Below are 14,120 nucleotides of genomic sequence, written 5' to 3' on the forward strand. Positions count from 1 at the left end.
AGATTAAGAGTAGTAATTGGAATGAAGAGGGGGCGGGTGGGGGGGCTATTGCTTTTTCGTAAAAAACTGTGGGCAAAATCTAAAGTTAGCCCCGCCCACCCACCCGTTCTCTAATTTTATTCTTCTGAAATTAGAAATAAATCTTATAGCAAATAGTACATAAAAGCACACAAAATAACTAACCCCGCCCACCCGCCCTGCCTCTATTTCGATGATTCATTTTATCTAGTCTGAATCAAAAGTGGATTTTATATTGAATAGAAATAAGATCGTTAGAATGAGAACAGGGTGGGAGGTGGGGCTACTCCTTGCTAAGATAAAACTGATTGTTGCAGATAACATATCTTCTAAGAAAACAGAGGGTAGGTGGGCGGGGCTAGTACTTGCTGAGATAAAACTGATGTTGGCAAATGACATACCCTCTAAGACAACAGGAGGGGGGGGGCTAGTATTTGTTGAGATAAAACGAATTTTCGTGAATGAACAATATTAAAAGGTGAAATATGTAAAAAAACGGAACTTTATTATAAATCTAATAGAAAATGTTTCGTACTATGCTCTTGTAGCTGAAAAAATCTCTTCGTTTTAGTGAAAATCAAACCGTGTTGGTGCCAAATGGATTAAAAACAACAATCCAACTTCTTTAAAAACAAGACGACACTGATTCATTCAGTTTTCTACCTTTATAGCTTGTATATCAACTAAATTACAGACATAATTGTAGTAAAAGTGTCCAAATTCAAAAAAATGTACTTATTTTTGGAGGATTTAAGTTGTCGCACTTGAGAATAAACCATTGTTGCATATTTAACAACTACAAGCCAAATCCCGTAACTCATTATATTCCAAGGGATATCCACGTCCTGTAAAACATCAAGTTCAAAATATTTATCTGAGTCCTCGCGAAAATGGAAGACATTAAACGATCGCTCCAAACTGAAAAATACAATCAATGACGCCGTACAACATTTGCTACACAATGTGGCGTAAACACTAAGCTCAAATCGTTTTTATTTAACCCTGACATCGTTAATTTGGGCGGCCAATACTATTATTACTATGTTAGTAAATAGACTTGGAGCAAAATTATAAATAAATGATGTCTTCTTCACATCAAACACGACGTCTGCGTGCATAATAGCCATGTATATTTATACTCCGATATTGATGTTTACATAATTACTTTTGAAATCTGCAACATGTGCCTGTTCTAGGTTCTAGCCCGTCAAATTACGAAATGAGATACTTGACAGTTCGAAAATTCGGTACATGGTACGCTAGAGCCACGTGGGAGAGCTATTTCCTAGTATTTATTTTTTACAACGACAACTAAAAAAACTTGGCAAAATTTAGTACTCGTGACAATATTTATTATTAAAACTTTTAGCTGTTGATGAATTTACTTTTAATTTACTGCACAAACATTGTGATTCAAGTTAATAAATTTGATGACACGCTCTACGTTACACATGTTTAAATTTAAAAAGCCAATTAAGCGAGATAATAAAAAAGAAAGAGTTTACGCGCTCAAGTAAAACAATAAATAAAACGACAGTTATGCAAAATGGGAACGGAAATTGTTCAATCGGTTTGGAGGCGGCGTCTCGTTACAGATCTTGTCCAGTTTACAACTTATAATGACCACTAATTATTATTATACAGAATTTTTAGAATAGACACAATATGCTTTTTTTGAATGTAGTCAATTAAATCACTTTATAGTGGTGATATTTATTTGATCGTAAACCTTTATTTGCAAAATGCACAGTATAAAAATACAACTTTTACTTAACTTAATTTACAACACCACTTTGCATTTTCCCCAGGAAATGGTTATTGTTGCTATAAAAACGTCAAAAAGATTCCTTTTTGCAGTCATGCATTAACATAGTAAACATATTCGTCAACCTTTATTGCGATTTTGATAAATTTGCAGTTGTTTTGTTATAAATCCAAAACTACCAAGCTGTCATGATGCAACAAAGGAAATGTGGAGCAAAAAAGTGATTCCGAGACGAACAAATAAATTTGAACACCGGTGACACGATTTTCCAAACCCCAGTGAAAAATGGCAGACTTAAAAACGTCGTCTATTATTAGCATAATATAATGAAAACGTGTTAATTCCCATCAACTGCAACCTTTTTAAAAGCGACAAATCACGAAAAATAGATCATATTTATTTCAAAACCTCCAGGTCGCTTATTTATCCATGACGACATCGATTTTGTAAACACGTTGTCGTTTTCTGAGGTAAGGATCTAAATTAAATTTATTAAAAATGTGTGACAATTCATCTTTCGCCTACATTTGGGAAATTATGATGTCATAATGTCTGGTCGATTATCCTAGAAACTGGTTTTAATTTGTTTCGAATGATAAAAAATATTATTGTCTAGAAGTCGGAGGCCAGTTGTTTCGAAATGACAAAACGTAGGATACGACAATTTTGTAATTGTAATTTATTTTTCATGTTTATTCATGGTTAAATAAGTGTGTCACTGTTGCATTTTGGACAAAATTAGCTATGAGACAATGGAGATTACAGCCTTGGCAATGAATCAGAAATTTTGACCTTTGTGGGTTTTATTTCCTTTACCTATAAAGCTATTTTTAAGTTAAACACTCACTTGATTCTTGACTTATAGATAAACTATTGACTTTTAAACGATGGTTAGTGTACGAACTTTTTGTAAGGAAATGTGAAAAATGAAATTATTATTTTGAAACTGTAACAGAACATTTTTAAACCTCTTGTTTTATACCAGTCACTGCTTTCGTGGCCCTTCAGTGACAGTACTGTCTTAAGCGGAGCTTAATATTACCACATTTGAAGACAAATTTTACATACAATTTTTGTAAAAACTGATAAATCGTTTCCGAAAACTTTAAATACTTTGATTGATAAAAAGTTTATCTCAGTTTACATAAAAGCTGTGACTGTAACTAACCTTTAGTGATAACCTCTATTTATGTAATTATAAAATGCATTTAAATCAGACTGTTTCATTATGCATCTTGTATCTTTCAAGGTGATCTAATGATGCAGCTATAATGTAGTCCATTTTATTATGACATGCAATATATGTGGTCAATTCTTAACGCTAAAAAAATCGTTAGAGAGATATTTTTCGTGATTAAGTTGTTTGTTGAGATTAAATTTACATTAATTTTAGTACCTAACATATAAGAAATTAAATCTTTCCTGAGAAAATCGATAAAAAATACTGCTTTCCTAGAATTCCGGGAAAAGGAGAAAGCCGTTTTTGAGTTAGTGAATCAAATAAATATATCGCTTCATTTGTTATTTTTTTGAAACATTCTGTATTAGCAATTGTTAATTTATCTGGAATAATTTTGATTCACGATTTACCAAGTCTATGTTAACATTAAAAAATCTGCAAGACGTTTGGTTTTATGTTTTCTAACTTAATAATTGTAAAATTTTGTTGCGCAGTTCTTAAAATTGTTCTTTTCCAAAAAACTAGAAGTCTAAGATAAAAAATTAGTCTACATTTATTTAGATAGAACTTTCATCGTCGCTGAAATATATTCCAAAAAATTGGTCTAAAGAGTTTAGACAGTACTTCCCTCGCTATCGGAAACGTGACGACTGCATGCCTATTATGTTTTTTTTTTCACATTAGATTTCAAAGCATTCGGTTTTCTAGTTCCTGATTAAATCAATAAAATAAATTTGCGCATTCATTAAATTTTTTGAGTCACCCTGTATATCCGAATCCAAAAAATATGAATGGAATGATAAATTACAAGAAGAGACTCATCATATTTTGTACAGTTTAGATAGGATTTATTCGGCAAACTTTCGAGCTGACGTCATCAATTTTTTGGAGGGGATAAGCAAATGTATTTTGACTAAACATTTATTATGCTCTTTATAACCTTAAAACATCTGCAAGATTTCAAAGCATTCGGTTTTGCAGTTCATGATTAAATCAAAAAAATAAATTTACGCATTCATTAATTTTTTTGAGTCACCCTGTATATCCAAATCCAAAAAATATGAATGGAGTGATAAATTACAAGTACAGACTCATCATATTTTGTACAGTTTAGATAGGATTTATCCGGCAAACTTTTGAGCTGACGTCATCAATTTTTTGGAGGGGATAAGCAAATGTATTTTGACTAAACATTTATTATGCTCTTTATAACCTTAAAACATCTTCAAGATTTCAAAGCATTCGGTTTTGTAGTTCCTGAGTAAATCAGTAAAATAAATTTACGCCTTCATTAATTTTTTTTGAATCACCCTGTATATGCAAATCCAAAAAATATGAATGGAGGGATAGATCACAAGTACAAACTGATCATATTTTGTACATTTTAGATATGATTTATTCGGCAAACTTTCGAGCTGGCGTCATCAAGTTTTTGGAGGGGATAAGCAAATATATTTTGACTAAACATTTATTATGCTCTTTATGACCTTAAAACATCTGCAAGATTTCAGAGCATTCGGTTTTGTAGTGCCTGATTAAATCAATAAAATATATTTACGCATTCATTAATTTTTTTGAGTCACCCTGTATACGCAAATCCAAAAAATATGAATGGAGTGATAAATTACAAGTACAGACTCATAATATTTTTACAGTTTAGATAGGATTTATTCGGCAAACTTTCGAGCTGACGTCATCAATTTTTTGGAGGGGATAAGCAAATATATTTTGCCTAAACATTTATTATGCTCTTTATAACCTTAAAACATCTGCAAGATTTCAAAGCATTCGGTTTTGTAGTCTCTGAGTAAATCAGTAAAGTAAATTTACGCTTTCATTAATTTTTTTGAGTCACCCTGTATATGCAAATCCAAAAAATATGAATAGAGTGATAGATCACAAGTACAGACTCATCATATTTTGTACATTTTAGATATGATTTATTCCACAAACTTTTGAGCTGACGTCATCAAGTTTTTGGAGGGGATAAGCAAAGATTTTTTGACTAAAGATTTATGATGCTCTTTATAGCCTTAAAACATTTGCAACATTTGAAAGCATTCTGGTTAGCCGATTAAAAATTAAATTTCAAAATGTTGTTTCATAATTTTGATTTTTTTTTTCCAAAAATCTGGACGTTTCGGGTGAAAAGTCAATTCGGAGTTGTAAATTACATGTGTAGGACTATGTTATTTTATACAATTGAAAACCCATTTACTATGTACAATTTTGAAGTGACGTCATCGCATTAGTGGTGGGGATGATTAGACAAATTTTGGTTAGCGTTTTACCATCTACATGATATTCTTAATATAAGTACAAAGTTTCACAACAATCGGTCGAGTACTTTCGGAGATTATCTGTCTAATAAAAATCCGGGACGGCAGACGGACAGACGGACAGACGGACAGACGGACAGACAGACGGACAGACAGACGGAAATGGGAGACCTATTTCTTCGTCTTCTAGGGGTCATGAAAGATCGAGAAAACGTAAAAGTAGAGAGTCGGCCGACGGACTCGATTACAATACTTCCTTTGCTTACGCTCGGGAAGTAAAAATACAACTTCTTCGAAAAATATATATTTTTTTTTGATGAAAAAATATATTATATGTTAATAAAATATTAAAATAGTTAACTAACGGGAAAAACATGTCAATACTTACATGCTTCAATTTTTTACGTTTTTATATCAGAAGAATGCAACGATTAAGCATCTAACTTTTTGAATACTACGTGGATAAGTAGCTGTTATACTACGATAATTCTGATTTTATTATTAATATTATGTAAATATAGGCAGGTTTATCCTCAAATTTTCGAGAAAATGGAGTGAATTGTTTTTAACTTGATCAATAAAAAAAGGTGTCACCTATGACTCAATCCAACCAGCGATCTTCGCTTTAATTTTTACATTTTTGCGATCATTGAGTTTGCCAGTGTTAAAAATCAAGGCAAATTCATAAACTACAAGTATAGGATTATGCTATTTCATATAATTTAAATGGTGTTTGCAACAAAAATTTGGATGGACGTTATCAAATTGTTGCTGGGGATAATCAGATTACATGTAAAAGATTATCTGTCTAAAAAAATTGTCACAGACGGTAGATAGGCAATTTCTTGATACATGCTTAACTTCGACTGTTTATGTTTATATTTAGAAAGAGTTCGACTATTAGGTTCAGATTAAAAGTTTGTAAGTATCAGAGGTTAAAAGAAAATGAAATTTAACCGATTTAGTTTCCTCAACGCAAAGGAGACGATTTATTAATTAATTAACCAGAGTCAGTTTTTTTCCCAAGAACACTCATAAATTTCAAAAACATTTATTCATTATTTTTTGGGGAAGCCATAAACGAATAAATTTTGATGAACGATTTATGTACAATGCTTCCTATAAGCGTAAAACATTTGCAAGATTTCAGAGTATTTGTATTTTTTTTTTTCTATTAAGTATGTAAATTTTGATTTTTTCCCCAATAATCTGGATGTCCAGGGTAAATGTGGAACAGTATCTGATTTTATAAAATTTAAAAAATTTTACTAATGCCAATTTTGGTTAGCGTTTTACCATCTATGATATTCTTAATACGCACATAAAAATCGACAACAATCGGTCCAGTAATTTCGGAGATTATATGTCTAATAAAAATCTGGACAGACGGCAGATAGACAGCCAGACAGATAGACGGAAACGGGAGACTAATTTTTTCGTACTTTTGGGGTCATAAAACGTCGAGAAAGCATGAAAATTTTAGCAACAACAATCTGTCCGGTATTATTATTTGTTTAATAAAACTACTAACAGACAATAGACAGAGGGAGATGGGACCTACTTTTTCTTATCTTAGAAGGTAGTAATTTTTTTTCGGGATTATTTAATACTCAAGGGGACGAGCTTTTAAGTAATGTTTATAATTTTTTTTTTCTATTCAATTACATTTTTTGTATACTATATTACAAATAAAAAACTTGGTCGAAGTTTATTTCAACAGAACTTCCCTCACCACTAAAGTCATGTCTGACAAATCCCACTTCTTTGAAAAATTAAAACATTTGATTTTTCGATGAACTTAGCCAGCCTCAAAATTTCCAAAAAACCTACAAACCGACAAACCGAAACGGGAAATTGGCATTTCCGAGTGCTATGAGTTTGAAGTGTTGAGAAAACAAAATCGGGAATAAAATAAAAATCAGTAAAAAGTTTCTTTCTAATTTTTTCCATTTAAGGAAGAAATGTGAACACTTTTGGGCGATAAGATTAAGGGTGTCGACATTCTACATGATGTCTTGTAAAACTTTAAATAAGACAAACATATTTAGGAAAAACAAACACAAATATCAAAAACTGTACAATAAATGACTAGACTTGACAAAATCGCTGAAGACAAATTGACACATAAACAGACAAACGGACGGAAACAGTAGACTTATTTTTGTAGTACTTTAGGGGTCATGAAACGTCGAGAAAACATGAATTTGGCCAGTTGTCCGATGGACTCGATACAATATTTCCTTAGGTTACGCCCCGAAAGTAATAAGAGAACATTTATTATTTTACTATTATTATTTTTTTATTATTATAAAATTATTTAAAACGATAATCAGTTTTCTAGAGGGAATGATTAAACAACTTTTAGTTAATAGAATAAATTAATAATATATAGTTAAAAAGCCTTGAGTTGTGGTTTAATGATCCTTTGATCAGATCTTCTTGCCCTTTACTTAAAATAAAAATCTGGGGTGACGTCATAAATATTTTGAAGGAAAGAAACAGAAAAATTTTGATTACAGTGCCTCACATAGATTGCCTCAAAATTTTACAAAAACCTACAAACCAACAAATGGAAACGCAATATTTTTGTGCCCACTTGGAAAATAAATAAATATTTTCTGTTGCTGTATCAAATAAAATGAAATAAAAATAAATAAAAATCGTCTGTCTATATCGTCTAAGGAAGAAATGTGAACATTTTTTGGAGATAAGTTTAAGGGAGTCGACATTCTACATCGTGTCTAATAAAACTTTAAGTAAAACAAATATATTTAAGAAAAACAAACACAAATATAAGAAAGCGTACAATAAATGACTAGGCTTCACAAAATCGCTGAAAAGTTTCATGCAAATTTTGACCAAAACAACACTAGACGTGTTTCAGAAATTCTGTTTTAATTTTAGTTTGACATTAATCTAGAGAATGATGTCAGTTCAACAAGATATAGCCAACTGCAAACACAAAATTTATTGGACACTAAATATATTACTAAAACAATAAAAATTATACAATGAAAGTGCCATTTACTTAAAAAGTGACACCAATTTTGACAAAAAAATTACAAAATCAAGTTCTGTGATTAAGAATCTCAACTAAATTAAAAAAAATCCCAGGTGAAACTACGTGTTTATGTTGTGTTTTATTTAAGAGATATTTTCGTGATTCAAGCGGCTTTCATTCTGACCACCTTATATTAACAACTGATAGTTACAGCATTAAAGATATCCAATATCTAAGGGAGGAGCGGCGAAATTATATCCGATAACGTTGGCATCACAAGAAAAAATTGGGTCATGGACAATCTGACTATATAACCCAAATTAAATCGACAAGTATTTTAAATAATGGCGCTCACATTATTATGTCAGCATTGTTTGGCGCTTATTGTAATGATACAATTATCTTAAGTCCATTGTCTTGTAATCAACGTTTGCAGAATTAATTTTTATGTACCTACTCGCTAAAAAGTTACGTAGGTGCAGAAAATAAAGTACACCTCCTCAAGGAAGAAAATATTAGCTTTAGAATAATCGGACAATTTTTGCATGTTTTAAAATGTCAAAATTTTTGAAATTTTGTTTACTTGGATAGGTATTTGTTTAAAATTAAGTATACACTTATGAATATGGTTTACTGGACGTACAATATATTATGTAAATAATAGTGAGTTATTTCCTTTCATTCAAGGATTGTTAGTGATAACATATTACCGTCAGGTGGTTGCGGTAATGGGTCGTTATAGTATTATCAGTGTTTACAGCACAAACAAATTAGAAAAAAAATAATTAAAATTGACACATTCCTGATAAAATTTTTGCAAAATCGAAAAATTATTAAATTGACAAAAAATAAAATAAAAATACTTACTTGAGTAAGTCGTTTTGCCAACCATTTTCGAAGTTATTTTTAAGTTCCAGAACACAGCTCAGTTGCACATAACAAGCGAGTACTCGTAAGTGTCCAATGTCTACATTAGTACTGCAGGTAAGTGTGAAGTCACCATTTACTCAAATTATTAACGTTTATTTTTTTTCAGCTTAAAAGCACGTTGCGTTCGGATGAGTAATTCATTTAAATTGATTCACTCTAACTTGAACACTTGGTACACGTATGGAGTAAGATCATTTTGAAAACACCCGGTTTGCCCACACAATGTTCATTCACCTTAAGTTGCGGCTGTTGTGACAGCAACTAAATTGTCCGTATTCTTGTATGAAATAGTGGGACACTTGTTGTTATAAGACGACCAATATTTACAAAACAAACGTAACTTGTCTTAAACATGTGTTTCACACAGAAAACTTTCAAATAATGTGCCGGACTTGTACGTGTGGGTATTGTTATCGACATATTTAACTAGTTGAGATGATGTCATTTTACGCGTAAATATAATTTTATTGCTTGCTTACCCGCATTGTTAATCAAATTTTAAAGTTTATAGGAATACGTGTTGCAACTAGGAGATTTTTAACGGGCATGTCATGCTGCTGATATAATCGCGGTGCACGTTCTTGGAAATGTTTTAGGTTGAAACGTGGGGTTGCTACATTTTTCGCAAAAAAAAATATTTGTGGAAGTGCAGAAAACCCAACCGCAGACTCGTTGTGGTGGCAGTTGTGGATAGCATAATTGGCGCCGATAATCTTTTCAGAAAAAATGATACGAAAACTATGTGCATCCTAGAATGTTATTTCTGCAGTTCTCTGTATTGTTAGGTAATTTAGCAGAAGTTATCAGTTATCACAATTTTGTGTCCCGAATGTGGTACAGTTAAAAAAAAAACAGTGTAATATCAGTAATGCTATAAATAGCTCTGAGTGACATTGACACATGGTGACCACAAATGTCAGAATTTACATTTCCATATATTGTCATATTTTTACTGTTTGATCCTTTCCAATAAATGCAAATAATGTCGAGGACAACTCGCTAGCTATGCAACAAAAATAACAGCAGCAGGCGGTGATACACATTATATCACACCATTCACGAGAACCAGAATTCAAATTCCAGAATTAAAATATGTCAAAAATTTTTTTCAAAAAAGTGTCACATTATTGTTTTTTAAGTCTGCTCTAAAGTGTGTTTGAATTTGTATTTTCCGAAAAAACTACAATCTGTTTGTTTAAATTATTAGAAATAATGTTTCTGGTAGCTTGATAATTTTACTTAAAATAAAAAATATATAATATATATTATCTTATTTGAATACAGTTCGACACATATATTATTCCGACTAGGTCACATGCATTTATGCTTCCCTTTTTTAAAACAACTTTCATGTTTTCCATTTACGTATTTGTAGCTTTCATACATCACGTTACATTCCAAATATATGACATAATAAAGTCATGCAGATAGCTTGTAAAGATATCCTTCACTGAACACTGGATTAATGAACATAAACGAGTTAGGGGCGGAGAAGAAGAAAAAAAAAGTGTGTGGGACCCGGATTGTGAGGATTTTAGACGTCTGAACAATTTATGGTTTTGTTGTTTATATCTGACATTGTATCCTATCATCAGTTGTGTAACCAAGTTTTTTTTTATTGAAATACACAATTGCTAATAATAATTTTTCAGCAACTCAACAAATTTGGGTTTTCGTATGTGGCGGGTGAAACCGAGAAGTGATATCAACAGGACAAGATCTTTCCACTCATTCGGTTGTTAAAATTTTATCTACGTTTTAGTCTTGTGAGGGAGGTGAATGTGGGTAGAAAGTTGGTCTATTTAGAAACTTGTTCTATAAAACACAAAAAAAAATGTTGCGTGATGAAGAGATATTTTAGTTCTCAAATTTCCTTGGTCTAGCTGTCTAAAATGTGTTAATAAAGCTGAAAGTTTTTTTTTATCATGTTAAATAAGATATTTTAATTTTTTTGCTGCTTCGACTTCCGGTTATTAAACCAAATATTGCATTTTATTTTGATTTTCGATGTTGTAATTCACATTTCTCTAGGGAAAGCTGAGCCTCTGTTGTCTTCCCCCTAGTCCTGTCTAGGGATCATAAAACGTCGACAAAATATCAAAGTAACAAGTCGCCCGATGGATTCGATTACTTCCTTAGCTTACGCTCAATAATCAAAAATGGCCTCTCAGCAATAATAACAACTTGAAGTGTTTATGTTCATTACATCGGAAGAATGTTACATAGAAATTAGTTTGATTATAATTATTAATTAAGTCACAATCGCACAAAATGTTCTAAATATTATAATCTCGATAATCCGAATTAATTGGGGAAAGGTGTGTTCGGATTAGAGATTTATTCGGATCATCGAATTTCCCAAAAAACTGAGACTGATTTTTGCAAATGACGGATCCTCTAAGAAAATAAGGGTGGGTGGGGGGGGTTAATACTTGTGAAGATAAGGCTGATTTTGGCAGATGACCCACTCTTCTAAGAAAATAAAGGGTGGGTGGGCGGGGGGCTAGTACTTACCCAGATAAGACTGAATTTGGCAGATGACGTATTCTTCTAAGAAAATAAAGGCTGCGTGGAGGAGACAGTACTTGCTAAAAATAAAAAAAAAACAAATTAAAAAATCGGATAAATAAGAAATCGGAAAATTGTACAACTGTATAATCGGAAAATCAAAAACTGAAATATCGAAAAATTGAACAAAAAAAAAAATTTTATAAAATCGAATTCGAAATTCCAGTTTCCATTTCGTTTTAGTTTCTAGATTTTTCAACTTTTGAATACTTTATTCGATAATAATTTGTTTGACAATTCTGCAGATTTTAATTTCAATCTTTTGATTTTTCAAGTTTTAACTTTACAATTTTGGAATTTTTTGATTTTTAATTTTTCAAGTTCTCAAGTTAAAATTTTTCCTTTTCACGTTTTGTCATCTTTCGATTTTTTAACTAAAAGAACAAATTTATTCGAACCGAAATTTTGAAAAACCGAGAAATCCAAAAATTGAAAATTAGAAACAAAATTTTCAAATGTTTTAAAGTTACGGTAAACATGGCAGATTGCTGATCAAAATTATTTTTACTCCCTTCCAAAAACCCGGTGATAAAATATCAAATATCGAAAATTTAAAAAATAAACGTCTATTTTCTCGATATTTTTAAAAATCAAATAATTGAGAAATAGGAAAACTGACAAAATTATGAAATTAAAAAATCGAAGTTTTTTTCAGTCGCCCAGAGAAATCAAAAATCGAAAGATAGATAAAAAAAACTGAAAATTCGGTGGTAGACAGATATATTTTGATTAAAAATGTACCATGCTAGCGATAATTTTGAAACACCTGTAAGATTTGAAAATATTCGATCTTGCAGTTCCTGGTTTAATCCATAAAATAGATGGATTCATTCGTTAATTTTTTAGACTCACTCTGTATAAGCAATTCTAAAAATATGAGGACAATGACCAACCGCAAGTATACACTCATCAAAAAATTTACCGTGCTTACGATAACTTTGAAACATTTGTCAGATTTCAAAGCATTCGATCTTGCAGTTCCTGATTCAATCAATTCAAAAATAAATTGACTCATTCATTAATTTTTTTAAGTCACTCTGTATAAGAAATTCTAAAATATAAAAATGATGGCAGTGATAAATTACAAGTACCTACAGACCCATCATATTTTATACATGTTCGGTAAGATGTATTAGGCAAAATTTTGAGCAGACGTCATCAATTTTTTGGGACGGATAAACAGATCTACTTCGATAAAAAAATTACTATGTCTACAATAACTTTAACGCGTCTACAAAATTTCAAAACATTCGGTTTTGTAGATTCAAAATTAAATTGCATAACTCATTTATTATGTACAATTTTGAGATAATGTTACTGATGGTTAGACAAAGTTTGTTGTAAACCTTAAAACGTTTGCAATATTTCAAAGCACTGGGTATTTCAGTTTCAAAATTGTATTGCAAAAAATACAATTTAAAACCTATTTACTGTGTACAATTTTAAGGTTGATCATCACATTTTTTTCATCTACATCAAATTCTTAATACATATACATATAAAATTTGACAACAATCGGTCCAGTAGTTTCGGAGATTATTTGTCTAACAAAAATTGTCACGGGCGGCGGACAGACAGACAGACAGACAGACAGACGGAAACCGGAGACCCCATTTTTCGAACTCTAGAGATCACGACCAATCAAGAAAATATAATTAGATCAGGAAAGAACATTACAGATTTATCGCAAACTAAGGAAAACATTCTTTGGCGAAGTCTAACTCAATTTACAGTAATTTTCAGATGTATGTTCCATTAAAATTTTAGCATTTAAAATGGAGCATTCAACATTTTTTAATATTTAGACACTCGATGAGAAAGGAAGATACACATACAAAAGTTTTTTCATCAACAAGTTGTCATATTTAAAAATTCAAAATTCCATCATATTTAAAGATGGAGGTTTAGAATTTTGAACTAAATTTTCACATCTTCCTTTAACATGTGAAGTTTAAACTTAAATCTGTACCCGCCAATTTTCTCATGTTTTACTTACTTTCCGAGCGTAAGTTAAGGAAGTATAGTAATCGAGTTCATCGGACGAAATGCCACTTTTATGTTTTCTCGATGTTTCATGATCCCAACAGTACGAAAAAAGTAGTCTCCCGTTTCCGTCCGTCTGTTTGTCGACTGTCTGTCTGTCTGCCTAATTTCTACGTGATATTCTTTCGATGTATAAATATAAATAATGTTACCTAATGCTGAAGGACATTTTATCACGTTAGTTATGTGCTTTAAATATATTCTGCATTGTCCGCACGGCGCAAAGGCTGAGAGGGCGTTATTTATGCCGGTGGTTTTTACTTTACAGCGATTATCACAAAACGAAAATCGTAAAATTAAATTCTATAATTTTTTAAAGAGCTGAATTTTTCGGAT

General features: G+C 31.3%; 1 protein-coding gene and 1 long non-coding RNA gene across 4 annotated transcripts in view; one reads left to right on the forward strand and one right to left on the reverse strand.

Annotated features, from left to right (window-relative positions):
- The window catches only part of LOC135129298 (aminopeptidase N-like), a 78,442-nt gene that overhangs the window by 48,169 nt on the left and 16,153 nt on the right, over positions 1 to 14,120 (reverse strand). The window contains exon 1 of one of the 2 annotated variants that reach the window (XM_064056467.1): positions 9,111 to 9,524. The exons of the other annotated variant lie outside the window; for it this stretch is intronic. Coding sequence (XP_063912537.1) covers positions 9,111 to 9,135 — 25 coding nt within the window. The 5' untranslated portion in view covers positions 9,136 to 9,524. Of the gene's footprint in view, positions 1 to 9,110; positions 9,525 to 14,120 lie in introns of those variants that run through there. 2 annotated transcript variants of the gene reach the window in all.
- LOC135129303 (uncharacterized) lies at positions 9,159 to 11,055 on the forward strand. 2 transcript variants are annotated; one of them, XR_010280547.1, is made up of 5 exons: positions 9,159 to 9,227; positions 9,280 to 9,625; positions 9,678 to 9,958; positions 10,549 to 10,772; positions 10,826 to 11,055. It is a non-coding gene; the product is annotated as an uncharacterized LOC135129303 (long non-coding RNA). The 2 variants fall into 2 exon arrangements; XR_010280546.1 differs by having other exon boundaries at positions 9,280 to 9,958.

Source organism: Zophobas morio, unplaced genomic scaffold (genome assembly GCF_036711695.1).
Source record: "Zophobas morio isolate AGI-343-1 ecotype UQ-CSIRO unplaced genomic scaffold, CSIRO_AGI_Zmor_V1 ptg000014l, whole genome shotgun sequence".
NCBI classification, from domain to species: Eukaryota; Metazoa; Arthropoda; class Insecta; order Coleoptera; family Tenebrionidae; genus Zophobas; species Zophobas morio.